The sequence below is a fragment of the Mesoplodon bidens genome, assembly GCF_964165515.1.
Source record: "Mesoplodon bidens genome assembly, chromosome: X".
Taxonomy (NCBI): domain Eukaryota; kingdom Metazoa; phylum Chordata; class Mammalia; order Artiodactyla; family Ziphiidae; genus Mesoplodon; species Mesoplodon bidens.
Window position 1 is genome coordinate 458897 of NC_138163.1, and position 27508 is coordinate 486404.

General features: G+C 56.7%; 3 protein-coding genes across 4 annotated transcripts; all 3 read right to left on the reverse strand.

Moving 5' to 3' along the window:
- Window positions 1-6493: 6493 nt before the first annotated feature.
- FAM50A (family with sequence similarity 50 member A) lies at window positions 6494-12515 on the reverse strand. The gene is made up of 12 exons (XM_081222697.1): window positions 12372-12515; window positions 11045-11129; window positions 10847-10946; window positions 10455-10600; window positions 8305-8381; window positions 8128-8194; window positions 7911-7972; window positions 7609-7685; window positions 7327-7381; window positions 7087-7135; window positions 6924-6994; window positions 6494-6829 (listed from the first exon to the last, which is right to left on the reverse strand). The coding sequence occupies exons 1-12, from the start codon at window positions 12480-12482 to the stop codon at window positions 6710-6712; spliced, it is 1020 nt and encodes a 339-aa protein (XP_081078823.1). The 5' UTR covers window positions 12483-12515; the 3' UTR covers window positions 6494-6709.
- A 730-nt stretch (window positions 12516-13245) lies between these two features.
- Window positions 13246-19333, reverse strand: GDI1 (GDP dissociation inhibitor 1). Of its 2 annotated transcripts, XM_081222217.1 has the most exons (11): window positions 18989-19329; window positions 17696-17803; window positions 17450-17549; window positions 17173-17307; window positions 16541-16739; window positions 16149-16280; window positions 15499-15598; window positions 14993-15164; window positions 14556-14700; window positions 14372-14426; window positions 13246-14281 (listed from the first exon to the last, which is right to left on the reverse strand). In XM_081222217.1, the coding sequence occupies exons 1-11, from the start codon at window positions 19031-19033 to the stop codon at window positions 14129-14131; spliced, it is 1344 nt and encodes a 447-aa protein (XP_081078343.1). In that variant the 5' UTR covers window positions 19034-19329; the 3' UTR covers window positions 13246-14128. The 2 variants fall into 2 exon arrangements, with proteins under 2 accessions (XP_081078343.1, XP_081078342.1); XM_081222216.1 differs by having other exon boundaries at window positions 13246-14426; window positions 18989-19333.
- A 457-nt stretch (window positions 19334-19790) lies between these two features.
- ATP6AP1 (ATPase H+ transporting accessory protein 1) lies at window positions 19791-27214 on the reverse strand. Its single transcript, XM_081221563.1, has 10 exons — window positions 27015-27214; window positions 26641-26767; window positions 24177-24251; window positions 23716-23909; window positions 23247-23287; window positions 22352-22437; window positions 21707-21948; window positions 21175-21222; window positions 20862-21093; window positions 19791-20643 (listed from the first exon to the last, which is right to left on the reverse strand). Exons 1-10 carry the CDS (start codon window positions 27161-27163, stop codon window positions 20434-20436), a joined length of 1404 nt encoding a protein of 467 aa, XP_081077689.1. The 5' UTR covers window positions 27164-27214; the 3' UTR covers window positions 19791-20433.
- Between the last annotated feature and the right edge of the window lie 294 nt (window positions 27215-27508).

The following is a 27508-nucleotide window of genomic DNA, read 5'->3' on the forward strand; positions in this document are numbered from 1 at the left end:
TGCCAACCGGCACTCACCAGCCCGAGAGGCTTGTCTGCTCGCCCACCGGGGTGGGCGGCGCTGGGAGCTGAGGCTCGGGCTTCAGTCGGAGCGCAGGGAGAGGACTGGGGCTGGCGGCGTGAACACAGCCTGAAGGGGCTAATGTGCCACAGGTAGCGGGGAGGGAGTCCGGGAAAAAGTCTGGACCTGCCGAAGAGGCAAGAGACTTTTTCTTCCCTCTTTGTTTCCTGGTGCACGAGGAGAGGGGATTAAGAGCGCTGCTTAAAGGAGCTCCAGAGACGGGCGTGAGCCGCAGCTAAAAGCGCGGATCCCAGAGACGGGCGTGGGACGCTGGGGCTGCTGCTGCCGCCTCCAAGAGGCCTGTGTGCAAGCGCAGGTCACCGTCCACGCCCCCCTTCCGGGGAGCCTGTGCACCCTGTCACTGCCGGGGTCCCGGGATCCAGGGACGGCTTCCCTGGGAGAACGCACGGCGCGCCTCGGGCTGGTGCAACGTCACGCCGGCCTCTGCCGCTGCAGGCTCGCCCCGCACTCCGTGCCCCTCCCTCCCTCCCAGCCTGAGTGAGCCAGAGTCCCCAAGCGGCTACTCCTTTAACCCTGTCCTGTCTGAGCGAAGAACAGACGCCCTCCAGCGACCTACACGGAGAGGCGGGGCCAAATCCAAAGCTGAGCCCCGGGAGCTGTGAGAACAAAGAAGAGAAAGGGAAATCTCTCCCAGCAGCCTCAGAAGCAGCGGATTAAAGCTCCACAATCAACTTGATGTACCCTGCATCTGTGGAATACATGAATAGACAACGAATCATCCCAAATTGAGGAGCCAGGAGTCAGTGCTGTGCCTCTGAGGTGGGAGAGCCAACTTCAGGACACTGGTCCACAAGAGACCTCCCAGCTCCACATAATATCAAACGGCGAAAATCTTCCAGAGATCTCCATCTCAACACCAGCACCCAGCTTCACTCAACGACCAGCAAGCTACAGTGCTGGCCACCCTATGCCAAACAACTAGCAAGACAGGAACACAACGCCACCCATTAGCAGAAAGGCTGTCTAAAATCATGAAAAGTCCACAGACACCCCAAAACACACCACCAGACGTGGACCTGCCCACCAGAAAGACAAGATCCAGCCTCAACCACCAGAACACAGGCACTAGTCCCCTCCACCAGGAAGCCTACACAACCCACTGAACCAACCTTAGCCACTGGGGACAGACACCAAAAACAACGGGAACTACGAACCTGCAGCCTGCAAAATGGAGACCCCAAACACAGTAAGATAAGCAAAACGAGAAGACAGAAAAACACACAGCAGGAGAAGGAGCAAGATAAAAACCCACCAGACCTAACAAATGAAGAGGAAATAGGCAGTCTACCTGAAAAAGAATTCAGAATAATGATAGTAAAGATGATCCAAAATCTTGGAAATAGAATAGACAAAATGCAAGAAACAGTTAACAAGGACCTAGAAGAACTAAAGATGAATCAAGCAATGATTAAAAACACAGTAAATGAAATGAAAAATACTCTAGATGGGACCAATAGCAGAATAACTGAGGCAGAAGAACGGATAAGTGATGTGGAAGATAAAATAGTGGAAATAACTACTGCAGAGCAGAAGAAAGAAAAAAGAATGAAAAGAACTGAGGACAGTCTCAGAGACCTCTGGGACATTAAACGCACCAACATTCGAATTATAGGGGTTCCAGAAGAAGAAGAGAAAAAGAAAGGCACTGAGAAAATATTTGAAGAGATTATACTTGAAAACTTCCCTAATATGGGAAAGGAGATAGTCAGTCAAGTCCAGGAGGCACAGAGTCCCATACAGGATAAATCCAAGGAGAAATACGCCAAGACACATATTAATCAAACTATCAAAAATTAAATACAAAGAAAACATTAAAAGCAGCAACAAATAACACACAAGGGAATCCCCATAAGGTTAACAGCTGATCTTTCAGCAGAAACTCTGCAAGCCAGAAGGGACTGGCAGGACATATTTAAAGTGATGAAGGAGAAAAACCTGCAACCAAGATTACTCTACCCAGCAAGGATCTCATTCAGATTTGATGGAGAAATTAAAGCCTTTACAGACAAGCAAAAGCTGAGAGAGTTCAGCACCACCAAACCAGCTTTACAACAAATGCTAAAGGAACTTCTCTAGGCAAGAAACACAACAGAAGGAAAAGACCTACAATAACGAACCCAAAACAATTAAGAAAATGGGAATAGGAACATACATATCGATAATTACCTTAAATGTAAATGGACTAAATGCTCCCACCAAAAGACACAGATTGGATGAATGGATACAAAAACAAGACCCGTATATATGCTGTCTACAAGAGACCCACTTCAGACCTAGAGACACATACAGACTGAAAGTAAGGGGATGGAAAAAGATATTCCATGCAAATGGAAACCAAAAGAAAGCTGGAGTAGCAATTCTCATATCAGACAAAATAGACTTTAAAGACTATTAGAAGAGACAAAGAAAGACACTACATAATGATCAAGGGATCGATCCAAGAAGAAGATATAACAATTGTAAATATTTATGCACCCAACACAGGAGCACCTCAATACATAAGGCAAATACTAACAGCCATAAAAGGGGAAATCGGGGCTTCCCTGGTGGCGCAGTGGTTGAGAGTCCGCCTGCCGATGCAGGGGACATGGGTTCGTGCCCCGGTCTGGGAAGATCCCACATGCCACGGAGCGGCTGGGCCCATGAGCCATGGCCGCTGAGCCTGCGCATCCGGAGCCTGTGCTCCGCAACGGGAGAGGCCACAACAGTGAGAGGCCTGCGTACCGCAAAAAAAAAAGGGAAATCGACAGTAACACATTCATAGTAGGGGACTTTAACACCCCACTTTCACCAATGGACAGATCATCCAAAATGAAAATAAATAAGGAAACACAAGCTTTAAATGATACATTAAACAAGATGGACTTAATTGATATTTATAGGACATTCCATCCAAAAACAACAGAATACACATTTTTCTCAAGTGCTCATGGAACATTCTCCAGGATAGATCATATCTTGGGTCACAAATCAAGCCTTGGTAAATTTAAGAAGATTGAAATTGTATCAAGTATCTTTTCCGACCACAATGCTATGAGACTAGATATCAATTACAGGAAAAGATCTGTAAAAAATACAAACGCATGGAGGCTAAATAATACACTACTTAATAACGAAGTGATCACTGAAGAAGTCAAAGAGGAAATTTAAAAGTACCTAGAAACAAATGACAATGGAGACACGACGACCCAAAACCTATGGGATGCAGCAAAAGCAGTTCTAAGAGGGAAGTTTATAGCAATACAATCCCACCTTAAGAAACAGGAAACATCTCGAATAAACAACCTAACCTTGCACCTAAAGCAATTAGAGAAAGAAGAACAAAAACACCCCAAAGTTAGCAGAAGGAAGGAAATCATAAAAATCAGATCAGAAATAAATGAAAAAGAAATGAAGGAAATGATAGCAAAGATCAATAAAAGTAAAAGCTGGTTTTTTGAGAAGATAAACAAAATTGATAAACCATTAGCCAGACTCATCAAGAAAAAAAGGGAGAAGACTCAAATCAATAGAATTAGAAATGAAAAAGGAGAAGTAATAACTGACACTGCAGAAATACAAAAGATCATGAGAGATTACTACAAGCAACTCTATGCCAAAAAAATGGACAACCTGGAAGAAATGGACAAATTCTTAGAAATGCACAACCTGCCAAGACTGAATCAGGAAGAAATAGAAAATATGAACAGACCAATCACAAGCACTGAAATGGAAACTGTGATAAAAAATCTTCCAACAAACAAAAGCCCAGGACCAGATGGCTTCACAGGCGAATTCTATCAAACATTTAGAGAAGAGCTAACACCTATCCTTCTCAAACTCTTCCAAAATATAGCAGAGGGAGGAACACTCCCAAACTCATTCTACGAGGCCACCATCACCGTGATACCAAAACCAGACAAGGATGTCACAAAGAAAGAAAACTACAGGCCAATATCACTGATGAACATAGATGCAAAAATCCTCAACAAAATACTAGCAAACAGAATCCAACAGCACATTAAAAGGATCATACACCATGATCAAGTGGGGTTTATTCCAGGAATGCAAGGATTTTTCAATATACGCAAATCAATCAACGTGATACACCATATTGACAAATTGAAGGAAAAAAACCATATGATCATCTCAATAGATGCAGAGAAAGCTTTTGACAAAATTCAACACCCATTTATGATAAAAACTCTGCAGAAAGTAGGCATAGAGGGAACTTTCCTCAACATCATAAAGGCCATATATGACAAACCCACAGCCAACATCGTCCTCAATGGTGAAAAACTGAAACCATTTCCACTGAGATCAGGAACAAGACAAGGTTGCCCACTCTCACCACTCTTATTCAACCTAGTTTTGGAAGTTTTAGCCACAGCAATCAGAGAAGAAAAGGAAATAAAAGGAATCCAAATTGGAAAAGAAGAAGTAAAGCTGTCACTGTTTGCAGATGACATGATACTATACATAGAGAATCCTAAAGATGCTACCAGAAAACTACTAGAGCTAATCAATGAATTTGGTAAAGTAGCAGGATATAAAATTAATGCACAGAAATCTCTGGCATTCCTATACACTAATGATGAAAAATCTGAAAGTGAAATCAAGAAAACACTCCCATTTACCACTGCAACAAAAAGAATAAAATATCTAGGAATAAACCTACCTAAGGAGACAAAAGACCTGTATGCAGAAAATTATAAGACACTGATGGACGAAATTAAAGATGATACAAATAGATGGAGAGATATACCATGTTCTTGGATTGGAAGAATCAACATTATGAAAATGACTCTACTACCCAAAGCAATCTACAGATTCAATGCAATCCCTATCAAACTACCACTGGCATTTTTCACAGAACTAGAACAAAAAATTTCACAATTTGTATGGAAACACAAAAGACCCCGAATAACCAAAGCAATCTTGAGAATGAAAAATGGAGCTGGAGGAATCAGGCTCCCTGACTTCAGACTATACTACAAAGCTACAGTAATGAAGACAGTATGGTACTGGCACAAAAACAGAAATATAGATCAATGGAACAGGATAGAAAGCCCAGAGATAAACCCACGCACATATGGTCACCTTATCTTTGATAAAGGAGGCAGGAATGTACAGTGGAGAAAGGACAGCCTCTTCAATAAGTGGTGCTGGGAAAACTGGACAGGGACATGTAAAAGTATAAGATTAGACCACTCCCTAACACCATACACAAAAATAAGCTCAAAATGGATTAAAGACCTAAATGTAAGGCCAGACACTATCAAACTCTTAGAGGAAAACATAGGCAGAACACTCTTATGACATAAATCACAGCAAGATCCTTTTTGACCCACCTCCTAGAGAAATGGAAAGAAAGACAAAAATAAACACATGGGAGCTAATGAAACTTAAAAGCTTTTGCACAGCAAAGGAAACCATAAACAAGACCCAAAGACAACCCTTAGAATGGGAGAAAATATTTGCAAATGAAGCAACTGACAAAGGATTAATCTCCAAAATTTATAAGCAGGTTATGCAGCTCAATAACAAAAAAACAAACAACCCAATCCAAAAATGCGCAGAAGACCTAAAGAGACATTTCTCCCCAGAAGATATACAGACTGCCAACAAACACATGAAAGGATGCTCAACATCTTTAATCATTAGAGAAATGCAAATCAAAACTACAATGAGGTATCATGTCACACCAGTGAGAATGGCCATCATCAAAAAATCTAGAAACAATAAATGCTGGAGAGGGTGTGGAGAAAAGGGAACTCTCTTGCACTGCTGGTGGGAATGTGAATTGGTACAGCCAGTACAGAGAACATTATGGAGGTTCCTTAAAAAACTACAAATAGAACTACCATATGACCCAGCAATCCCACTACTGGGCATATACCCAGAGAAAACCATAATTCAAAAAGAGTCATGTACCACCACAGTGTTCATTGTAGCTCTATTTACAATAGCCAGGACATGGAAGCAACCTAAGTGTCCATCAACAGATGAACGGATAAAGAAGATGTGGCGTATATATAGCATGGAATATTACTCAGCCATAAAAAGAAACGAAATTGGGTTATTTCTAGTGCGGTGGATGGACCTAGAGTCTGTCATACAGAGTGAAGTAAGTCAGAAAGAGAAAAACAAATACCGTATGCTAACACATATATATGGAATCTAAAAAAGGAAAATGGTCATGAAGAACCTAGGGGCAAGACGGGAATACAGACACAGACCTACTAGAGAATGGACTTGAGGATATGGGGAGGGGGAAGGGTAAGCTGTGACAAAGCGAGAGAGCGGCATGGACATATATACACTACCAAACGTAAGGTAGACGGCTAGTGGGAAGCAGCTGCATAGCACAGGGAGATCAGCTCGGTGCTTTGTGACCGCCTAGAGGGGTGGGATAGGGCGGGTGGGAGGGAGGGAGACGCAAGAGGGAGGGGATATAGGGATGTATGTATATGTATAACTGATTCATTTTGTTATGAAGCAGAAACTAACACACCATTGTTAAGCAATTATACTCCAATTAAAATAAAAACGCACAACAGGTGCTCCAGCTCTGACGCGTATATCTCTGTCGTAAAAGAAAAAGGCGGTAAACAACAGCGCCAGGGGCGGGGGCCGCGCTGCTGCCACATCACCGGATCGTGTACTTGTCCCACTTCTTCTCAGGGTCGTAGGGCTCCCAGCGGCTGGCAGGGAAGATGTGCTTGTTCTTCTCGTACCAGCTCCGCAGCACCACCTTGCCCGCGTGTGACTGAGGATGGGAGGAGGGCCGGGCGCTGTGGCTCAGGGCTCAGGGCCACGTGGCTGGACCCCTCCTACCCGCACAGCGCCCCTGCCCACCGTACCTCGTCCTTCTCCACGGTGGCGTCGCTGAGCAGCCGCACATCATCGTGAACGTCGAAATTGAAGAGGGGCCCTGCAGGGACAAGGAGACAAGAGGCCAGGCCCCCTCAGCTGCCGCCCTGTGACATGGGCAAGTGGCCGGGGGGCGGGGCCAGGCGCACTCACCGCTCTTCCCTCGCGCCTTGGTGACGATGAAGTCATAGAAGCTGTGGTGCTAGGAACAGAGGGCAGGAAAGCGACGGCAGGTGAGCCATCTCGGCCGCCTGCAAGCTGGGCTCCAGCCCTGCCCACCTGAGCCGAAGACCCAGAGCAGGCAGGGCCCCCCTCGAAGCCCCCGGGTGTGCCACGGCCCGAGACCCTCCCCGCAGCCCCAGGCGGGGCTGCGGGGACAGAGAAGGGACTCACGTGGGGTATGATTAGGTCCTCCTTGATGTACATGAGCTGCTCCACCCCTGCCGACCTGAGGGAGAAAGGACCAGGAAGCAGGTGGCCAAGGACACCGAGGCACCAGAGCCAGGAGGCGGAGGCCTGTGATGCTGGGAGGGGGATGGGAAAGGGGGCCCAGCCCCCTTCTCAGGAGCGCAGCGCCCAGCGTGCCATGAGCAGCAGCTGCCACCTGGGGTCCCGAGCGCCAGGGCTGAGGCTGCAGACTCCGGCGCACCCCGTCGCACGCCCGCACAGCCCCACCTGAGCTCGCTGAAGTCTTTGCGCAGGATCTCGAGGGCCTTCTGCAGGAACTGCTGCATCGTGTTGCCCTTCTTCATCTGTGTGAGTGACCCGAGAAGAGGCGAGAGGGAAACCGTGTGGGGAAACCAACAGAGGAGTTGGGAACGGAGGACGGAAGCCCGGAACCCTCCTCTCTGCTCCCCCCGAACCCCCAGGGGCCACCCATACCAAGGGATTGACAGCTCCTTCCCACCGAGGCCAAAGGAGGCTGGGCCCGAGGGGCGAGGGGCTTGGGGCGCGGGGTGCAGGCCCCGCAGCGTCACCTTGACTGTACGCCGGTGCCCAGAGCCATCCCAGTAACTGAAGGTGATCTCGATCTCCTCGCCTACAAAACAGAATTGCCGCTTGGCCTCCAGACCCCCGTGTCCACACTCCCTGCCAGCTCCCCGGGGCTCGGGGCACTGCCCGGAGCAGCGCCGGCAGGAGAGCGGCTGTGGCTGCCAGCCCCGGCCGCGTGCATCCCGCCCCACGAGTGCTCACTCTTGATCTTCTCCTGCTTGGCTTCCCACTCCTGCCGCAGCTCCTCCCGCAGGCGATTCTCCTCCTCCTGGAAGAGAAAGAGGCCAAGGAGGGAGGCCCAGGGCCGCCCAGGGGGCACGCAGGGCCCCACTTCCTGAGCAAAAGCCTCTGCCAGGGTTGGGGGCAGGCCGCCTTTACCTCCCGGTCTCGGTCAGGCAAGAAGCTCGTGTCCACATCTGGGTTCTTCCCCAGTTTCCTCTTCTTTGTGGTGATCTCTGGAGCAAAAGGAAACACAGGGGTCAGCGGCACGACAGCCCTTGCCTGCGGGGCACCCCAGACCTTTGTCACCCAGGCCTCAGCTCAAACGCAACCTCCTCGGAGGCTTCTTGGACTGTCCTGGCCGGGACGCACGGCCCTCTTCACGGCACCTATGGAAACCTTTATGAAAGGCGCCCTTGCCAAGGGCCTTCACCTCGGTCTCCGCTGCCAGCAGCTGAACAGGAGGCTGGTACCTAATTGTTGCCCCGTCAGCTGTGACCCGGAGCGCCTCAGGGGACTTAAGGCCTCAGTTCCAGCACCAGAGGGAGTGAAGGTCCTTTGCACCAGAGGGGCAGGACATCCACATCTGATGTCTCATCCACTCTTCACGACAGCCTCAAAAGGTTACAACATTCCTTTTTACCAGGAGACAAAGCTGAAGCCCAAAGTCCCATGGCTGCTACTAACAGAACCCGCAGGGAGGAGGGAAGGAGAGGCCCCACTTGGGCTCAGGCCAGGCCTGCCATTTTGGACTCTGCGACTCACTTTCCCCAATTAGGGCACAAATGAACGAGAACAGTGATTCTTCAACTTGCTGGTCTCGGCACGCTGGACACTCTTACAAGTCACCAAGGACCCCAGAGAGCTCTTGTCCCCGGGGGTTGTAACCACTGACAGTCACCAAATTGGAAATTAAGTCTGGGAACTGCCAAAGACTCGAGAACATGAAAACATGCATTCTATCAGCTGTCGGAGGGAGGACGGCATGCCATGTCACGTGACCTCTGGAAAAACCCACTGCACGCTCATGAGAGAACAAGAGTGCAAAAGGCCAAGAACGTCTTAGCACAATTATGAAAACGGCTTTGACCTCGCAGACCTCTCGAAAGGGTCTCGGAGACCCCAGGGGTCCCTGGAGCACTCTTTGAGAGCCACCGACCCAGAAGACAAGCCCATACTCCAGGGCAAGGGTTCCAGCGCCTGGACAAGTTACAAAAATTCCACGCCAGCTACCCATGGCCGGGCCCCGGAAACCAAACATCCAGGGGGAGGGAAGCACCCACAAAGCCCCAGTGACACACAGAGAGGTTGAAAGCCTCCCCCCAGACCCGTGCTGTCCCAAAGGTGGCCTCTGCCATACAGATGCGCAGCTCACACCAAACGCAACTGACCTGCCCGTGGGAATATTTTAGATACCAAATATGACTAGACAGTTACTGTGACTAAATAGTAGTGAGACTACCCCAGGGGTCTCCCCCGGGGGGCTGGCAGCCTCTTCCTCCTGACAGCACCGGCCGCTCCCCTCAGAGCGGTCCCAGTGCCATCCCCTGCCTTGGTTCCCCAACACCGATCCCAGGCCACCACATCCTGGCCATCACGCCTTCTAACCCAGCTCAGGCCCGCACTGCATCCTCCCCGGTCCTCACATGTGTCCACTTCTGCCCGCTCTGCTTCTGGGCACACTCATCTCTTGACTCTACATGCTTCCCCACCCACCTCTCTCTGGGTGCTAATTAGATTCCCCTCACCCTGAAGGCCCAACTCAATTTTCTCCCCTCCCTTGGCCCCGGCGAGACACATGCTTCCCTGTGTGTCTCCTACCAGGACAGGGACAGCGCCCAGCTCCTGTCCGTCTGCCTTGGCCCTGGCCCGGCCGTGAGCGGGTGCCCAGCACGCAGGGGCCCCACGGTGGCCTCAGCCTTCCCGAGTCATTCCTGTGGCCCCTTGTTCCCTTGGGCAAGGCCTGCACTGTCCAGTGAGCAGCCGCTTACTTTCTGAGGTTGGGTCAATTTACACTGAAATTATTCAAACAGAATTAAGTTTGGTGCCCAGCCACACGAGCCCCACACACCTGCCCAGGGACCGCACAGCTGGTTCCCACTCAGTCGGCCACCGAAAGCCAGCCCCCCACTCAACTTTGCCATGGTGAAGGCTTGGCCCTTTCCCTCCTGTCCCAACTTGTGAGGTCCGGGACCCCGAATACGGCGGGTAGTCAAGGCTGTTGGCAGAGGTGCTTCTTCACTTAAGAGCCAGATGCCAGGACAGAGCTCTGCCGGCGGGACCCGTCCCCGCCCCCAGCCCGCCCCCACCTTCCCTCTCCAGCTCCTCGTCGTCCATGGTCGCCTCCTCCTCCTCGTCGCCTGCCTCGTCCTCTTCCTCCAGGATGAAGGACAGGCTGGAGATCTTCCGCTTGGCCTCCTTCTTGCGCTCCTTCTCTCGCAGCTTCTCCAGCTTCCTGCCAAGGCATGGGTGGCTGTCACACATGTCCCCGGCCCAGAGCCAACTGTGTGCTCAGTGCGGGTCCCACTCAGCGCAGGCCCAGAGGAGTCCTACTGGCCCAGGGCACTTCAGGTTCATGGGCAGGGCTCTGATGATGAAAAAGGGTCCCCCTCCCCTTCCACGTGCAGGACCAGCCAGACCCGCCCCCAAGCACGAGCTCCATCCGGAGGGGAAGGCCGCTGGCTGGGAGGAGATGACCCACAGCTGCAGTTCCTTCGACTGCTCCTTCTTGGCCAGCTGCTTCTCCCGCTCCTTCACCAGGGCCTCCTGTTTAGCCTTCATGTCGTTCAGGGTCACAAGACCTGCGAGGTGAGGAGACGCGGGGGCAAGAGGCGGTCACCCAGAGTCAGCCGTGCAGCCGGCCTCAGCCCGGGAGTGGGGACACGAGCGCTTTGCTCACCCACGGTGCTGGACTTGAGCTCCGCCTCCACGGCATCGTAGTGCGCAGAGAACTTCTTGTCAATGTTGGATTTCATTATGTTCTCCTGTCCGGGAGGGAAAGCAGCAGTGAGGGCCACCTGCCACCCCACCATGCAAGTGGGGACCTGGGTTCTAGTCCCAGGTGTGTCCCTAGTCTCACTATGATGTGACCTTGGGAAAGACATGTCCCCTTCCCTTGACTGATGGAAGGTTCCACGGGGCTGTGAGAGGCTCTTCCGGTGCCGCGGGAACCAAGTGGGGTTGTTTCCCCGGGCCATCTGCGCTGCTCCGGCCCCTCCACAGGTCCCGCTGGGAACCAGAGCTCACTCAGTGGTCTGGAGCCGTGGGTCCTCCCTGCCGTTGGTGTTCTTCACGCCCAGCTCTTAAGCTGAAGCTCTGGAGACCCAAGGCAAGGAGTGCCAGGAGGGAGCAGAGAGTGGCTGGCGGCCTGGTCCCTCACCGAGCAATGCTGGTCCCTCCTGGCCCCAGATGTTGCCAACAGAGTCCCACGAGGCCTCCTCACTCCAGCCCAGTCCCATCCCACTTGGTACCAAGTAGGTCCCTCTCTGGCCAGCAGCCTCCACAGGAGGTGGCCAGCAGAGAAATGTACCTCCGTCCCGCCACTGAGTTCGCACTGAGACAGTGGGGCTGGGGCACAAGTGTAAACCGAGGCAGCACTGGGCCGCAGCATGCAGCCACTTCCTTGGGCCCGGCTGCCACAGTACCTAAGGCCTGCCCTCCCCTTGCGCCGAGTCCCTGCTCTTCCACCGACTCTCCCCCAAAGGCCTAAGTGGAGGGCTCCTTCCTTCCTGACGGCCCACTGCCACTGGCCACTCACTGAAGCCCTTAGTGAACCGCAAGCACCCCAGACCTTCCTGCCTGCGTTTGTCCCGTGAAAAGGGCTCCAGAATGAGTCCGGTGGATTGGCTGGGGCCCACCCTTCCTGATATCCATTGGCTCTGAGCCTGACTCTCAGGGCTGAAGGGCCAAAGAATACTCTGTGCCCTCGAGAGTCGCCCCAATGCGAAAAATGTAACCACTGAGTGTGGCTCCTTCCTGCTGGAGGCTTGTCACAACCCACCTCCTCTCAGCCTTCTGCGCCCATTTTACAGATGAACAGACTGTCGCCGGCTCATTTCCGCCCCTTACTAGAGATCAGCGAGCAAGGGTCCCACCCCCACTCGCCGCCCGGGCTCTGCTCCCGCTCCCCGGGGCTCCCCGGGGCCCCGCGCGACCCCGGGCAGCGGGAGCAGAGCGCGGGGGGCGGGCCGCGCGCATGCCCCGAGGCGCCCCGGCCCGGCCCGCACCTCCGCGATCCTCTGCTTCATCTGCTCCATCTGCTCACGCTGCTTCTCCCGCTTCTTCATCAGGTGCATGGCGCGGCCCGCCTCGCTCGCGGCACCCTTGTACTGAGCCATGGCGGCGGCGACAGCGGTCCGGCCGAGTCTCACGGGCTGCGGCGGCTGTGGAAGCGGCCGTGCAATGAACTGACTCCAGCGCCGTGACGTCGGCTACCGGGCGACTCGCTGCCACCGCGCCCCGCCCCCGGCACATGACTGCGCGCCGCCCAGCCCCGTCCCGCTAGCGGCCCCGCCCCGCCGGCCGCCGGAAGCTGGACGCCGGTCCCTTTCTTTATAGGTTCCCCGTCAGTTCCTCAACAATAACCGCCGGTACGATTAGGAAGCAGTCCTGCTTCCCTCTGCTGACCCCAAGGCTGGGCCCCCGGGCCATTCACTTCCTCGATGTTGATCTCAGTCTAAGGGCAGATCCCAATCCCCCCCCCGCTGCCTCCCTGCCTGAGGGCGTCCCGGTTCCCCCTGCTTCCTTGGCTTTGACTCTCCTCCCAAGACTGGGCCCCAGCCCCGCGTTTCCCCAGGCCATGAGGCTGGGCCTGCGCTTCTGCTTCCTCCACTTCAGCCCCCACCCCAGGCCAGACCCCTCTCCCTGGACTCCTCTCACATTGACCCCTTGGGCAGGGTGATGTGACCTGTTTCCTCTGTATAGGCCCTTTCAGTTCAGGGGCTCTGCAATTTCCTGATGAAGAAAGTCACCTCTTATAGCCATCAGGAGCAAAGCTAAGCCACACGCAGTCCCAAGCCTGGGTAGGAGAGCAGGACAGCCCAGGGAGCCAAGGCCCCGCCCCAGATGCAGCTTTGGGGAAATAAAACTAACGATCTGGGCTCAGGTTTCAACACAGTTTTATTGGGAGGTTTTGTTTTCTGTGAAATACACTAGAGGTTGGGGAAGGGGACACATTCACTTTGCAAGATAAGGGTTTCCCACCACTAAGGGGAAGGAATAGGGCAGGGCACATGGGGTTTGGATCCATTTTCCCACCTCCTTCTGCTTTGCTCACATGTCTTTTCTCTCTCAGCAAGTACCAGCAGACACAAAGACAAGAAACAAAAACCAAATCAACCTCCAATGGGGCCACACCCAAGCCCTCTTCCTTCCCAGGCTGCACCAGGGTCTCCAGGGTTAGGAAGGCCAGGCCAGGGTAGCTGCTCCACAGCCCCAGGCAGCACCGTGAGGCTGTGGGGCACAGTGCTCCCTTCTCACACAGGGTGGGCCAAAGTTAATAAATTAGAATAAATTACAGGGGTGGGGTAGGGAAAGGACTGCAACTTTGTGCTGGGAGGGCCCCTTCTCTCCAACACACAAGAGCTGGTGGGGGGAGGCAGGGGGCATCTCCAAAGGCCACTAGAGCAGGGGTAAGAGCGGTGGGGGCAGAAGTCAGCTTTTCCTCCACGTTCCTCCCGAACAGAGCAGAAGAATTAGGGGTGGGGGGAGAGACACACACAAGGAGAGGAACCCCCTTCTCCCAGGATAAGGAAGGGCCAAGAAAGAGGATACTAAGCAACCCCCCCCCCCCGTCTCCCAAACCATCACTAAGGTTAAGGATTTGGTCAGTGAATGAATCAATGAGGTGGATGACAGGAATGTGGTGGGGGAAGCAGAAGATGCTGGAAACGGGGTGCCCAGCCACGCCCATCTCCCCAGCCCTTGAGGAAGACAGGCTCAGGTTGGGGCAGAGGGCACCAGGGGCTGCGGCGGGGGTCGGCAATCACTGGTCAGCTTCTCCAAAGACATCGTTCTGTTTGCGCTTCATGTTCTCAAAGTCAAAAGCGGAGCCTGCCATGCGCTTGTAGATGTCTTTGATGTCGTTGCAGGTTGTCTCAAAGTGTGTGGTGGCATCATAGGAGCAGGAACAGAACACCTGGAAACAGCCAGCGCCCGGGGCCTGAGGTGAGTTGGGCTGGGGCCCTGGGCGGGCAGCCAGGAGCCAGGGCCGCGACAGGTGGCTTACCTGGCTCTCGGAACCATCGTCAATGGGCTCGTACAAGTCACTGATGGCCACAAACCTGACGGGCAGATGGAAGGGACGAGACAGGTCTCACAACCAGCCAGCCTTGCCCTCCCTGACGCCCACCCTCCGGCTCCTTGGCTTCCTTTCTCCCCCCAGCTTCAGCCCCAGCCCCCCAGCCCCTCACTTCTGGTCAATGGGCTCCAGCAGCTCCAGGGCCGGCTCAACCTCCTTTTCGGGCTCTGCGGTCTCCACCGTGGTGCTGGCGATGGCAATGTACTTGCCCTGCGCGGCCACGTTGTGTGCGTAGGAGATCATGCACACGTAGATGTCTGCCCACAGGAAGGGCTCCATTAACGCAGGCATGTGGGGGGCCGAGCTCAATTTTGGCCCGCCCACCCTCCCCAGCCCTGCAGAGCAGGCAGCATCCAAGCTGCCACCCTCACAGAGGAGAAGAGGCCAAGCCAGCCAATCCCTAGAACATCAGGTCACGGGGACTGCAGTGTGGGTCCCTGCTCTTCCATGGAGAGATCTGGCAGAGAGCCAGCCCCCAGGCTGAGGGGGAGGGGCACAAGCCACACCAAGGAGAACACGCTGGAGGAAGTCACGTGGGACTTGGCCTACCTGACTTCCTGTTGACCTGGTTCTGGGGGATGATGATTTGGCAGGAGTTGGCATCGTTGGTGTTCTTGATGGGGTGGCTGAGGATACAGATGATACGGATAACCTGGCCAGCCTTCCGCACGCGGTCTGGAACGTAGCTGGGGTCACAGATCAGCTGCTTGCAGCGGGCCACCTATGAAAGCACCAAAAGGCCTTGTCCCTATCCAATCACACCCCTCGGGGTTTCAGGGCCTAGACTCACAATGAGGGCTGGCAGCTCCAGCAGGCAGGACGCTCCCACAACGTGCAGCTTCCTCCTGCACCTCGGGGAGGGGGGCCCTGATACGCAGATGTCTGCCAACAGGATCGGCTACATAGTCTTCTTCTGGAGCCCTGGTCCCCAGCCTGAGACCCTCAGAGCCGAGCAGCAGCAGACCCAGCAGAGCCAGGGTCACTGGGAAGAGCGCCTCTAAGGAGGGGGCGAATCCCGCCCAGACCAGCGTGCCTGCGCGGCGGGGACGGCTCACCTCTCCCTCGGACTTCACGCCCACCACCTTGCCGTTCTCCATGATGATGTCATCCACGGGTTTGTTCAGCATGTAAGTCCCCCCGTAGATGGCACTCAACCTGTGGTGGGGAGAGTGACAGTGAGGGTGCCCTCCCAGGACAAACGGGGACCAGTGACATTGCACCACCTGCCCCTACCAGCACGAGGCTGCAGGGAAGGCGGCCCCAGGCAGGCAGAGCTCAGGAGACCTGGTGGTCCTTCCCAACTTTGTCACTGCCACAAACTCAGGACTGAACCTGGAGTGCTCCTTCTTCTCTGGAGCTTAACGCCAGAATGTTCTGCGAAGGGCTGGCGTGAGGGGGGCTCCTCACGGAAACGTTCTGGGAAACAGAACGAAGGGCTCTGGAGAAGCCGACTCGAGGTTTCCAGGCCCCGTGCCCAGTCCTAGCGCTGCCTGACTCAGGCCAGGCGCCAAGCAGGCCCCATTTGTGGTTCTTCAACTCTGCACGTCAACATCCCGCTGTGGTGCCATCGCCCAAGGATGCTGTGAAATGAACTAGGACCACAGTGGGAAAGTACAAAAGGCTGTGGAGATACCCAAGGGGGCCGTTTCCATCGCTGGCCTCAGTCCTTCTTGGGACCGCCAACCGACCGAAGCCACACCCTTACCTTGCAAAGCCCTGGGGCAGCTCGCCAAGGCCATAGAGTGGGTACAGATACGGGCTCTTGCCATACCGGGCCAGGGACTCGCTGTACAACTTGATGCGGTTGATGGTCTCAAGACAGGGCTGGTCCAGGTAGCTGGGGGGATGGGGTCAGAAGAGGCTCCAACAGCAGGACCTGCAGTTCGGCCCACCCAGGCACCAGGCCAGCCTTCCCACCACCCTCAATGGCCGGGGGAAGACCACGGGTCAAATGTAGGGAAGGGACAGAAAAGGCGACAGGCGAGCGAGCACGAGGCTGAGTACGAGAGGCGTGGGCCAAGAGAACAGCAGGCAGGGGCCGGGAGGGCAGGGTGAGGGCCGGGCGAGGGGGGGTCTGCCATGCCAGTTTCCCCTCACTCATCGGTACGGTAGAGCGCCAGGGCGTGGCCAGTGAAGTCGATGACATCCTGGCCCAAGTCAAACTTCCGGTAGACGTCACGCATGCTGGTGTTCTGGGGGTCAACGCCCTCGAAGGTCTTGGCGTCATTCTCATCAAAGTTTGCCACAAACACCAGGAACTTGCGGAAGCGCCGTTTCTCAAACATGCCCATCAGGTCTGCGCGAGCAACGTGAAAACAATCATTGCACCACAGACAATGAAACTCTCCATCCCACCAAGCAGGCGGAGCAAGCGGGCACCCTAGCTCCCAGCTGAGTTCTCTTGCTGACCCCCACGTAACCTCAGATTAACCCCTCTGTGCTTCTTGGCCTCAGTTTCTCCATATGTACGAAGAGCGAGTCGGGCTGGACAGGCTCTGAGGGCCTCCCGGCTCCGACACTTGGGGACGTTCCACTAACGAGGTGGAGCCCCTTGCGCACACGGACTCCCCTCCTGGCGACCAGCGGGAGGCGTGGCCCAGGGCACAGAGGGATGACAGAGCAAGGGGCTTCTGGTACGGCGTGAGGAATGTGACCTTGGGCAAGGGGCGCCCTGCTCTGGACAGCTGCCCCCCCAACCCGATTCCCTGGCTCAGGGGACCCACACTCACTAGAAGCCAAGGCTTCGGTCTCGGTGGACGGTACTTTGTAGATCTTGCCTCCCTTGTAGACAAAGCTGCCCTCCACCACCTTGAAGTCCAGATAGCGTGTCACCTCTGTATACAGTAGCATCTTCACCAGCTGTCCTGCGAGGTGGTGTGGGCAAGGCAACAGAGTCAGCGTGGCTCACTCCAGAAGCTCTAGCTGGTCTGGCTGCCCTTCTCTGGAGCCTGACCCTCCTCTGGTCATCCCAATCACCCCCCATAATACCTCCTTCATCTCCCTCACCATTGGCCATGAGGAATTTGGGGATCAAGTCAACGTTCCAGTCTCGGCCCCGGCCCATCGTCTCAGGGGGCCCCTCCAGCAACTGAAAACGCTTATACAGCTGCAGGCAGGAGAGAGAGACAGAGATGCACCACAAGGACCCCCCCTCCCGCCCCCACCCCCCACCCAGAAAACCTGGGGAGCTGCTTCGTTCTACACCCCACGCGAGAGGTTAACAAGGATGGGCCTGGGGCCCAAGCACCCTACCTCCTCCAGGGGGGTGATGGAGGAGCTCTCGCCCCCATAGTAGGGGTTCCGGTCCATATGCAGCACCTTCTTCCCGTTCACGGACATGATACCCGACAGGATACATTCCTGGGTGAGGGGCGACGTTCACTGCACTCCTACCTGCCCACATTCCCACCAGCAGCCCTGATGTATTCCCCACCCCAACCCTGAGAGGAGAGCAAAGCTGGAAGGACTGTGCCCCACGGACAGCTCCTTCCATCCGTGGCTGGTCGCCTGGCCTAAAATTGGGGGTGGTGCTTCATTTGACCACGGTTTCCTTTCATAACCTTGCTACGCAAAAAGGTGAACAAGGAAGAGAGTATCCAGCAGACACACGCATGGTCTTCCAGCAACCCAGATACCAAGAAAATCATCTACCTACGTAGAGCCCCACAAAAAACCAGATAAAACACAATGAACCACAGGGAAGGCCTAGCTGCACAGCCAAAGGGACCCAAAAGGGAAGCAAAGAAAGGCTTAGTTAGCGTGGTACTGAAATCCCAGGCCCCACCCTGGGCTGCTCTTTCCTCAAAGAGGAGCCCCTGACCGTGAGCCTTCCCAGCCACGGGAGGGGCTTCTGCACCCGGCTGAAGGGGATGCATCTCTCAAGGCAGCAGTCCGAGGGGGTTTGGGGGAGGGTAAACACCCTCACCAGTCACTGTCACCAGCCCAAGGACAAAGGCTGCAAATACGACTCAGCCTGAGGTCTCCACGGGAAACCGGGGTGGGGTAACGGGAATGTGATCACTGCCCCCACTGCTGCTCCTTCTGGAACATTCCATGGGTCCCCGGGCCCCATAAGAACCCGGGGAGGCGGGATGAGGGCCCATCCTGGGGAGGTCCCCCGACCTCACCGGCGGTCCTAGTACTACTACATCCTCACCAGAATTAGCGCAAGATGGTAGGTGATGCTGGGCTGGCCTTGGGTGGGGGCCGGGTGGGCGGGGTCAGGGAGCAACGGGAGACATGGGGCGAGCGGGGGTGCGCTTTCCGGCCCTGCCGGCCGGAATAGGGAGGACGGGAGGGGCCAGGGGTCGGGGCCCGGGGAGTTGGGGGGGGCGGCCAGAAGAGGGGCCGCTTCTTGGAGATGGGCCATGGCAGTGGGTAGAAGCAACGTCGAGGGGGGATGGGCATGGGGCTGTCTTTTCGGGGACACGAACGCCGGGGGCGGCAGCGCCGCGATGGCAATGATGGAAGGATGGGGCCGAGGGCTGCAGCATCCCGGGGAGGAGAGGGTGATGCGGAGCCCCGGACACCAGAGGCCGCACTTACTGTGAGGCCGGTCCCCAGCACGATCACATCATATTCCTCGTCCATGGTCAGGCCTCGGTGTCAGCGCCCGTCGGCTCCTCCTCCTCCTCCTCCTTCACTACCGCCGCCGGCGCCGTCGTCGCCGCCACCGCCGCCGCCGCCGCACTGGACCAAAGATGGCGGCGCTTCGGCCGTAGCCCGACCCCTCCGCCGCGTCAAAGAGTCCCGGCCCCTCCCCGCCCCAGCCGCGCCGACGGGGGCCACCGCCTCCCCGGGTTGTCTCCCGTGAGGGTTGCTGGGGCCCGGGCCCCAGCACCAGCGCGGCTCTGCGGGCAGCGCCTGCTCGCCAACGGCCCTGAGGGGAGAGCGGCGGGGCGGGGCGGGTGGGGCGGGCGGGGCGGGCGGCGCAACTCGGCTGCCGGTGCTGAGGTCCGCGAGGGATCCGTGCGCGGGAGCCGCACGCGCCCCGCCCCCCAGGAAGCTCAGCGCGGCCCCGCGGGTTGAGTGCGCGCCGCTGCGGCAGCCTGAGGCGGCCCCCTAGGGACGTGGGGGCGGCCATTGTCGCGGCCGTCTCCACCCCCTTCCCGGGCGCTGACCGTCCCCGCCCTCCTTTAGTCGGTTAGGGATGCAGCTTGCTAACAACCCTCCCGGCCTCCCCTGGCCCCCGGAAAAGCAGCCCGCAGGACGGACCCGTGCGAGACCTTCCCGCTTCCCTCTTGGTCGCGCTAGGCTACGGGTACATTCGCACGCCTCTTCCGGCAGCCCTCAGCCAAGCGCATCCTCCCTTGTGCCCAGCGCAGAAATGAGTAACAAGAGGCCCAAGCATGGCGACCCGTCTTTATTAGGAAGGAAACCACGAGCACCCCAGGCTCCTGCCAGGCACCCAGTGATCACACCCAGCCCCCCTGCCATGGAGGTCCCTTCCTTCTCAGGCCAAAAAAAAAAAAAAAAACCCAGTGCACTGCTTATCCCTAGCACAACATCACCAAAAAACAATAACACCAGCCAAGCAGGACAGACAGTCAAATAGTAATTCCACACCCCCCAAACTCAGGGAACTTCCAGCTCCTGGCTGCTACAAGGAGCCCCATAGAGCCTGGGGAGGGAGCACTGGCTACACTAAAGCACTTATAAACAGCAAGGGGCGAAGGTGGAGAAATCAGAATAAATAAGGAGAAAGGGGTAGGAGGACGGGCCCTAGAACTCACGGCCCCTTCCTTCACAATGACCAAGCCTGGGAAATTTGCCTACTATCTACGCAGAATACATACACCTTGGTGACAGAGATGGGGAGTGGGCAGCCCAGGGAAGACCCTCAGCAGGTTGAACAGAGAGCCAGACAGGCTAAGGGGAGCCAGGAGTCATGCTACCGTAGGAAGAAGGGAAGCCCTCCTGTCCAGCATGCCTCTGGTGGGAACGCGACGACCTGGACACCAGCACGCCCTCAACCCCCCACAGACGCAGGGTCACACGATCTGGGTCAAAGCTATGGTGGGGCCCTTGTGGTCGTCAAAGCGGTCCATGGTCTTGAGACTGAGGATCATGTGCAGGCCGTAGGTGAAGATGAAGAGCATGAACAGGGAGGTGAGCAGCCCCATCCAGATGCCCGGGGAGAAGAAGCCTGCACAGTCACTGGCGTAGGAGAACTGCTCCCCCGTCACGTTGAAGGCCTGGATCTGGGGGACAGAAAGCACCGAGTGGCCCCACACAGGGAGGCCCAGTAAGGGCGTGGGAGCACCAAGGGGACAGGACTCTCAACTACATTCCCAAGCCCTAACCCTAACCCAAAGGACACTGAGACTCTTCAGGCCTCTGCTCCCCCAGCCCCTCCCAGTACTGGGCTACCTCCAACCTGGGCTCCCCACCTCCAGGCGCGGTCCCTCCCCCTTCCTACCTGGAAGTCCTGAAAAGTCATCTGCCAGAGAGAGGGCTGTGTGCCGGGCACGAGGAGGTTGCCATTCTTGTTCAGACTGCTGACGTACTCGCAGTGGAAGGAATAGATGCTGGGCCCCGTGACCTGGGAGGCATTGAAGTAGGCGACGGAGCCGTTGCTGTGGATTTCAAGGCGCTCCAGGGTAAACCAGTGTCGGGCGGACACCGGGTAGAAGCGGTTAGCCAGGATGAACCTGGGGGAGGCCGTGGAGGTGTCAGGCATCTGGAGAGGCCAGAGCCGCACGAGCCCACCTGCACCTGCCTCTCGGACTCACCTGAATGTCACTGTGGTACCAAAGAGCTGTTCGTAGGTCAGTGCAAGCCTGCGGAGTCAGAGGAAGAGGTGAGTTTTCACATTCTGGGATGGCCTTGAACATCTTAGAGCAAGTTCCTCAGGTATCCTTCTACCTAAGCTGTACGGGGTCCTCACAGCCACCTGAAGAGGCACTGCCCCCACTTGACAGATAGGAAAACTGAGGCCCCATCACACCCTAAGTCAGGAACCAGCCAGCACACAGGTTCCCCACCTCCAGCTGAGAGCTCCTCCCTCTGGTTCCCCTGAACCCACGGCCACCCCCTTCAGCTCCCCCTTGGGATTGCTGAGGCTGCCCAAGGGGGAAGCAGCAGGATCCAAGGTGTTAACCACCAAGGTCGGGCCAAGGACGAGAAGGCGTGAGGAGGCAGAACTCTGAACAACGCCCACTCAGGAGCCCTCCGCCAGCCTCCCCCCGCCACAATGCCACCTGCATCCCCACAGTGAACAGCCCCCAACACATACCCCCTCAGTGGCATGTACTTCACCCTTACCTGGCAACGGAGTCGTTCCAGAAGGAGCCGGTCAGGTTGAGGTGGTCTTGATCCCCAAAGGTGAGGGAGGTCAGGTCCTTCCAGTGGTCCCTATATGCCACCGAGAAGTTTTGGGCCCAGAAGAGGATCCGGGGGGCAGTGTCGTTGTAACTCACAGGGGAAAAGCTCATAGGCGATGCCGACTGTCTTTGCAGCAGCTGGCGACCCAGACCCCCAGCCACCAAGGCTACATCGCGGGCCACCTGCAGAAAGAGCCCACAAGCCTTCTCTCAACAGCCCTGGCTCTCTCAGCAGGCCCCGAACCGAGCGGCCTGCCTCGCGGTCCCCGCTGCACAGTCTCTCCACCATCTCAAGTCCCACCAGTCACGCTCATACTCAAAGCTTCCTTTGCGAAGCCTTCCCCTGGTGGCCCCTAAGCCTCTGTGATGTTTCTCGTCTCTGCACCTTAGGAACACTTGGACTTATTGTCCGAATACGCCAGCTAGTAAGGCTGTTGGGGTGAGATGGGCAGCGGCCGCCTGGAAGGAGGAAGCAGGACTTCACGGCTCATCCACGCCCCCCACCCCGACATCTGCCCAGAGGAGAAGCCGGCCCCCCTCCAGGCCCCCAGCCACACCTCCCGGAGCCCCGGGCAAGGGCACGTACCCTAGGAGGGTGGACTGCCGTGAGGGCCGCCGTGTACGGAACGTCCTCTGACTTGAGCATGCTCAGCACCTGCCCGATGACCTCATCTGAGGAGCAACGCGGAGAGCAGAGAAGCAAGTCACAGGCAGCCACTCACGGCCACGCTTCCCACTGCCCGAGAACCCGTCTGACTGTCGCCCGGCAGGGGCAAGGCTGAGCCCTTCCATGCCCCCTCCCGGAGCCTTCTCTGGGTGGTGCTCAGTGGGATCACCATGCTGAGGTGGGGAGCACCGGATGTCTGCCCTGTGCAGTCTGCATACGCCGGCAACCGGCACGTCCTCTGGTGGAACGCTGACACCCTCGCAGAGCCGGGTCCCAGCAACCTTCACTAGTGTTCGCTGTTTCCAGCAGACGCTTCTCATCACCCCCCCAGCCCTGGCCTCCCCCCGGCCACCGTGGACCCAGTCACTGAGTCCCTAATGCCACATCCTAACTCAGTGGAAGAGGGAAAGACAGACACAGAAAACTCCAACTCTACCCGTGGAAAGTGTCCAGTGACCTTGCCAGGAGGAATGACTTTCCTTTACAGCCAAAGGAAGACCAGTCCTTGGAACTGTTTTTTGAAATGTTGCTGGTATATTCAAGCCCAAACCCTAGGATTCAGGCCGCCTGAGTGGAAACTGGCTCCAGGCTGCATGCAGGAGGCCCCTGGACATCCAACAGCTCTGCCAGGCTGGGCCCAGCCAGAGAGGGCCAAGGCCTGGGGACCGGCGGGGCCCTGCTCAGCTGGCCAGTTGCTGCCAGGAAGCAGGGGGGCCACCCTGGGAGGGCAGAGGGGCTGAGGAGTGCGGGCCAGCTCCTTGCGGCCAAGGGTGGGATGAGGACAGAAACCGTGCACCGCCCCGACCCCACTCACCATTGCCTGTGAGCACTTCCTTCGGCGCCATCAGACCCGAGCTGGGGAAGAGACAGAACATTAGAGATGCCCAAATCCAAATGGCCTCCGCGGCCCTGGGCCGCCGTCCTTGCCTGGTAGCCCTGCCACCTACCACGCTCGAGCTGGGGGCTCACTCCCACCACCGGTACCTTTGCTCACCTCACAGCCCTGCCTGGAATCCCCCGGCCCTCCTCCCCCAGCTTCGGAGTCCGGCTCAAGTCCCTGCCACCTGCTCCATGTATGGTCCCTGCTAGGTGGGCCGGCTCCCCGCCAGCAAGGCCCACGTCTGCCTTGTCTCAGGAGGCCCGACAGGCTGAGGTCCTTCCCGCCTCTTCTGGCCACACAGGCACCTTCTGGGAGGGCCTCAAGTTGCTAACGGGAGGACCGTTCTCCTTGGCTGAGCTGCGCCACCGGAGCCTAGGCCCTGAGGCTAGAGGCCGGGCCGTACCTGGCTGTGTAGGGCAGGCGGATGAGCAGCAGGGCCGGGAGGCTGGCGTTGAGCTTCAGCTCCCGAAGGGTGGCCAAGTCCACGTTCAGGGGGCTGGCCCCGAGCTTCTCCTGCAGGTAAGTGGTCAGAGTGCTGACCGCATACCAGTCGACGGCAGGAAGCACCAGAGAGGAGGGGGCCAGGTCCAGGGCATTCTGGAGACGGAGGGGCAGGCGAGAGGATGAGTTAGCAAGGGGCCAGTGGACCCGGGCCAGCCTCCCAGACCTCTCTGGAAAGCCACACCCACACCCACACCGGCTCTCATTCCAGGTGACAAAGAAAACACCCCACACCCCTGGCCCTGACACTAAGGCCTTTCTACCTTCAGCCAGCGTCTCTGGCTCCTGAGGGCAGTTCTTGCTGTGCTGGGAGAGGGGGCACAGGATGGCCTCCAGGGCCTGCAGCTGGGAGAGGACCCTTACCTCCAGGTTAGAGAAGGCACTGTCCTGCTTGTTTCCAAACACGCCACCATACGCTGTGAAGTCCTCGATGCTCAGCTAGTAGGGGAGCAGGGAGACGGTCTCAGAACGCTGGGCCAGGGCCAGGGCAGGGGGCAGACACCTTCCCTGTGCATTGGCACGGCCAGCAGAATCTCACTTAGAGTCAAATTTGATCTGGTCCAAGGAGTGAGCGACGGTGCATTTTAGGGGTGGGGTGGGGCAGTGGAAGGTTCTTTTCTCCAGCACCCTCTCGGCAGGGTGAGGGAACAAGGAAGGTGGTCACGGGGTTGGAAGGAAGTCTGTGGGCAGCTGATTCACAGTAACCTCGGGAGTAAGAGTCAGCCGCCCCCCCCCCTCCGCAAGCAGATGGGAGGAGCCGCGGAGGGAAGAGGGGAGCTGTGGGAGGAGCCAGGGGGTGGCCAGGAGCACTGACTGCACGCCCCCCATGGCAGAAGTCAGAGACAAGGAGAGCCTGCGCGCCAGCTGCCACAGGTAGAGCCACGTCCGTCTGGTTTGGATGGAACCATTTGCAAAGGAGGGGGAGAAGTGGCCCTCCCTGCCTGGTTTTGGTGGAAGGGGAGAGAGAGGTGAGGATCTCAGAACATGCTGGGGAAAGCACTGAAGTCTTCTGAGCTCTCTGGACCACAGTAACCCCAACCCCCTCCCTTTTCCTCTGCAACGTAGAGATGTCCTTCAACTTCTGCCCCTCCATCCCAACTCCCAGCTTCCTCTGGCTCTTCCCAGTTAGGCCCAGAGAAGATCACAATCAGCTTCCCTAACCTCATTCTGTTTAGTATACATACTTGCCCGGCCTCCTCTCCCTTCTGGGCAGGAATGTTGACCCTGTCTGGCCACCTAAGCTCTCATTCTGAAAGCCCAGGAACCACCGCTGTGTCCTCATGGCACTCCCTGCTCGAAATCACCGAAGGCTTCCTGCCACATTTAGAACTGCAACCAATGTCTTCCCCCCTTGTCTCCTGGTTCCTTGGCTGACCATCTCCTACCCCTTTCTCTCGCTCACTATACTCCAGCCACACCAGCTCTTCCACGGGCTCACCAGGAGCGCTCCTTGCCCAGGGCCTTTGCACCTGCTGTTACCTCTGTCAGGAATGCCCTTCCCCTCCAGCCACACAGCTCCATCCCTCCCTCCACTTAGGTCTCTGCTCAGATATATCACCTCCACAGTGAGCGCTTGCCTGGTCACCCTTATCTTAAACAGCATTGCCAGTCGCTCTGTCCCCTTAGTCTGCTTCCTTCTTCTCTAAGGACTACAGAACTGACATTATATCATACACCAACTTAGCATTTACCTGTCACCCTCACGAGAATGTCAGCTTCTCCAGGGTAGGGGCTTGGGTTATTCTGCTCACTGCTGTGTCCCCAACACTTAATACCTGGTACACAGTAGGTAGTCCATATTTGACAAATGAATGAATTGAAGGAATGCCATAAGACAGGGTGGGGATGCCAGCTACATGTTTTACATGGACTGTGAGAAATGTTCCTCACAGCCCTCTGATGTCAGTGGTGTCTTCATTTTACAGATGCGGGAAGGGGCATTTGCAGAGTATTTCACGTGTCCAAAGGCCAGTAAGTAGTAGAACTAGAACTGAGTTCCAGTCTGACTACATTATTTACCACCTCCTGGAAAGACTACAGGCCAGCACAGCCACCACCACCTGCCCATAGAACAACAGAGCAAGACCAAAAGGGGAATGAGCCATACAGGCCACCAATGAGGAACAGACAAGCAGAAGCTAGATAACCTCCCAAACGACAATCCTACAGTGCCCTAGAACCTTCTTGTGGTCTACATGCCTGCTTTGGGAGCAGAAAGACCCAGATGGGAGGGTAAACAGTGTGCTGGATATGAGCACAAACCTGGGGTGGAGGGGTGTCCAACAGACTCAGGCTGGAACCAGCTGTGGCTTGCACAAGCCACACAACTTCAGCCAATCCTTCTTTGGCAGTAAAACCGAGATAATGACATCAGCTCAGCATAGTGCAAATGAAGCACTCAGTAAGTGATCATTCTTCGATTCCCTCTCTTATGATGATTACAGTTAGAATCACGACTCTGCCACCCATTAGCTGTATGACCTTGGGCAAGTCATTTGCCATCCTTGGGCATCACTCTTCTGATCTGTAAACAGGGTTCATCATCCCCACCATGTAGAGTAGATCAGATAAGGGTCTGGCACTCACTAGGCATCTGGCCTCTGACCCTTTATTTCCCCCAGTCAGGTGGGTGCCATTTCAAGGCCCTCACCATTCCCACTGAACGTTCTCCTACGTGCCTTCCCAATGGAGTAACCACACCTCCCTAGAGTTGGGACAAGGTCACTGAAGCTTCCCTTGAGGAATGGGCCTCAGTGTCCTGGGGGGGGGGGAAGAGGGCCTGCCTGCCTCCTGATGACCGAGGGAGAGAGGGCTGTGGCAGGCGCACCTTGTCCTGAAGGAAAAGCAGCACGTTGCGGGGGCCCAGCTCCAGGGCGGGGTCTAAGTAGGTAGAGAGCTGCATGTCGCTGGTGATATGGCCCTCGTGGGTGTCGGTCGCAGGACCCCAGAGGTCTCTGGCAGCGGACAGAAAAGGTGCTGTCAAGCGGAGGCTCATGGCTTGAGATCGGAAACCCACGGGCTCCCAGCTTGATGCGTGGGGCCCAGAACTCAGACCCAGCCCACTCGCTACGAAGCCGCCGAGCAAGGGACAGTACCCCTCTGGGCCCCGCCGCCCCTCGCCAAGGACAGCCCCGGAGTCGGGCGAGGGCACCTCAGCCGACGCGGCGCGCAGCGCAGCCCGCCCCGGCCCGCCCCGCTCACCGGTCACTCGACCACAGCACCAGCGGCACCTGCTGCTCCGACGCCACCGCCGCCGCCGCCACCATCACCAGCGGCAGCCATGGCATCTGCCAGAGCGCCGGGGCCCGCCGCATCCCCACCCGCACTCGATACACCGCGGTCGCCGCCATGAAAACCTCTCGGCCTCCACTGCCTGGACCCGCCGCGGCCGCCGCAGATCAGGTGACCGTCGCCCCCGCCCGAGCTCCGCCTCGAGCCGCCATTGGCCCGGGAGCAAGACCGCTTTCCAGACCCTCAGGTGATTGGACGAAGTGGATGCCACTCACAGCCTCTCCTTTTCACTGGTTGGCTGTACGTGTCTCCAGGCGCGCACGCTCCAAGTAAGAAAGGGGGCGGAACCGAGCTCCGCCGGCTCCTACAGCCTCCTGCCCCTCTGCGGACGCCGCGGGTTCCAACCCTGCAGAAGGAACGGGGCGGAGCGGGCTCCGCTTGTTCCCACACGCACAGCTTCCCCT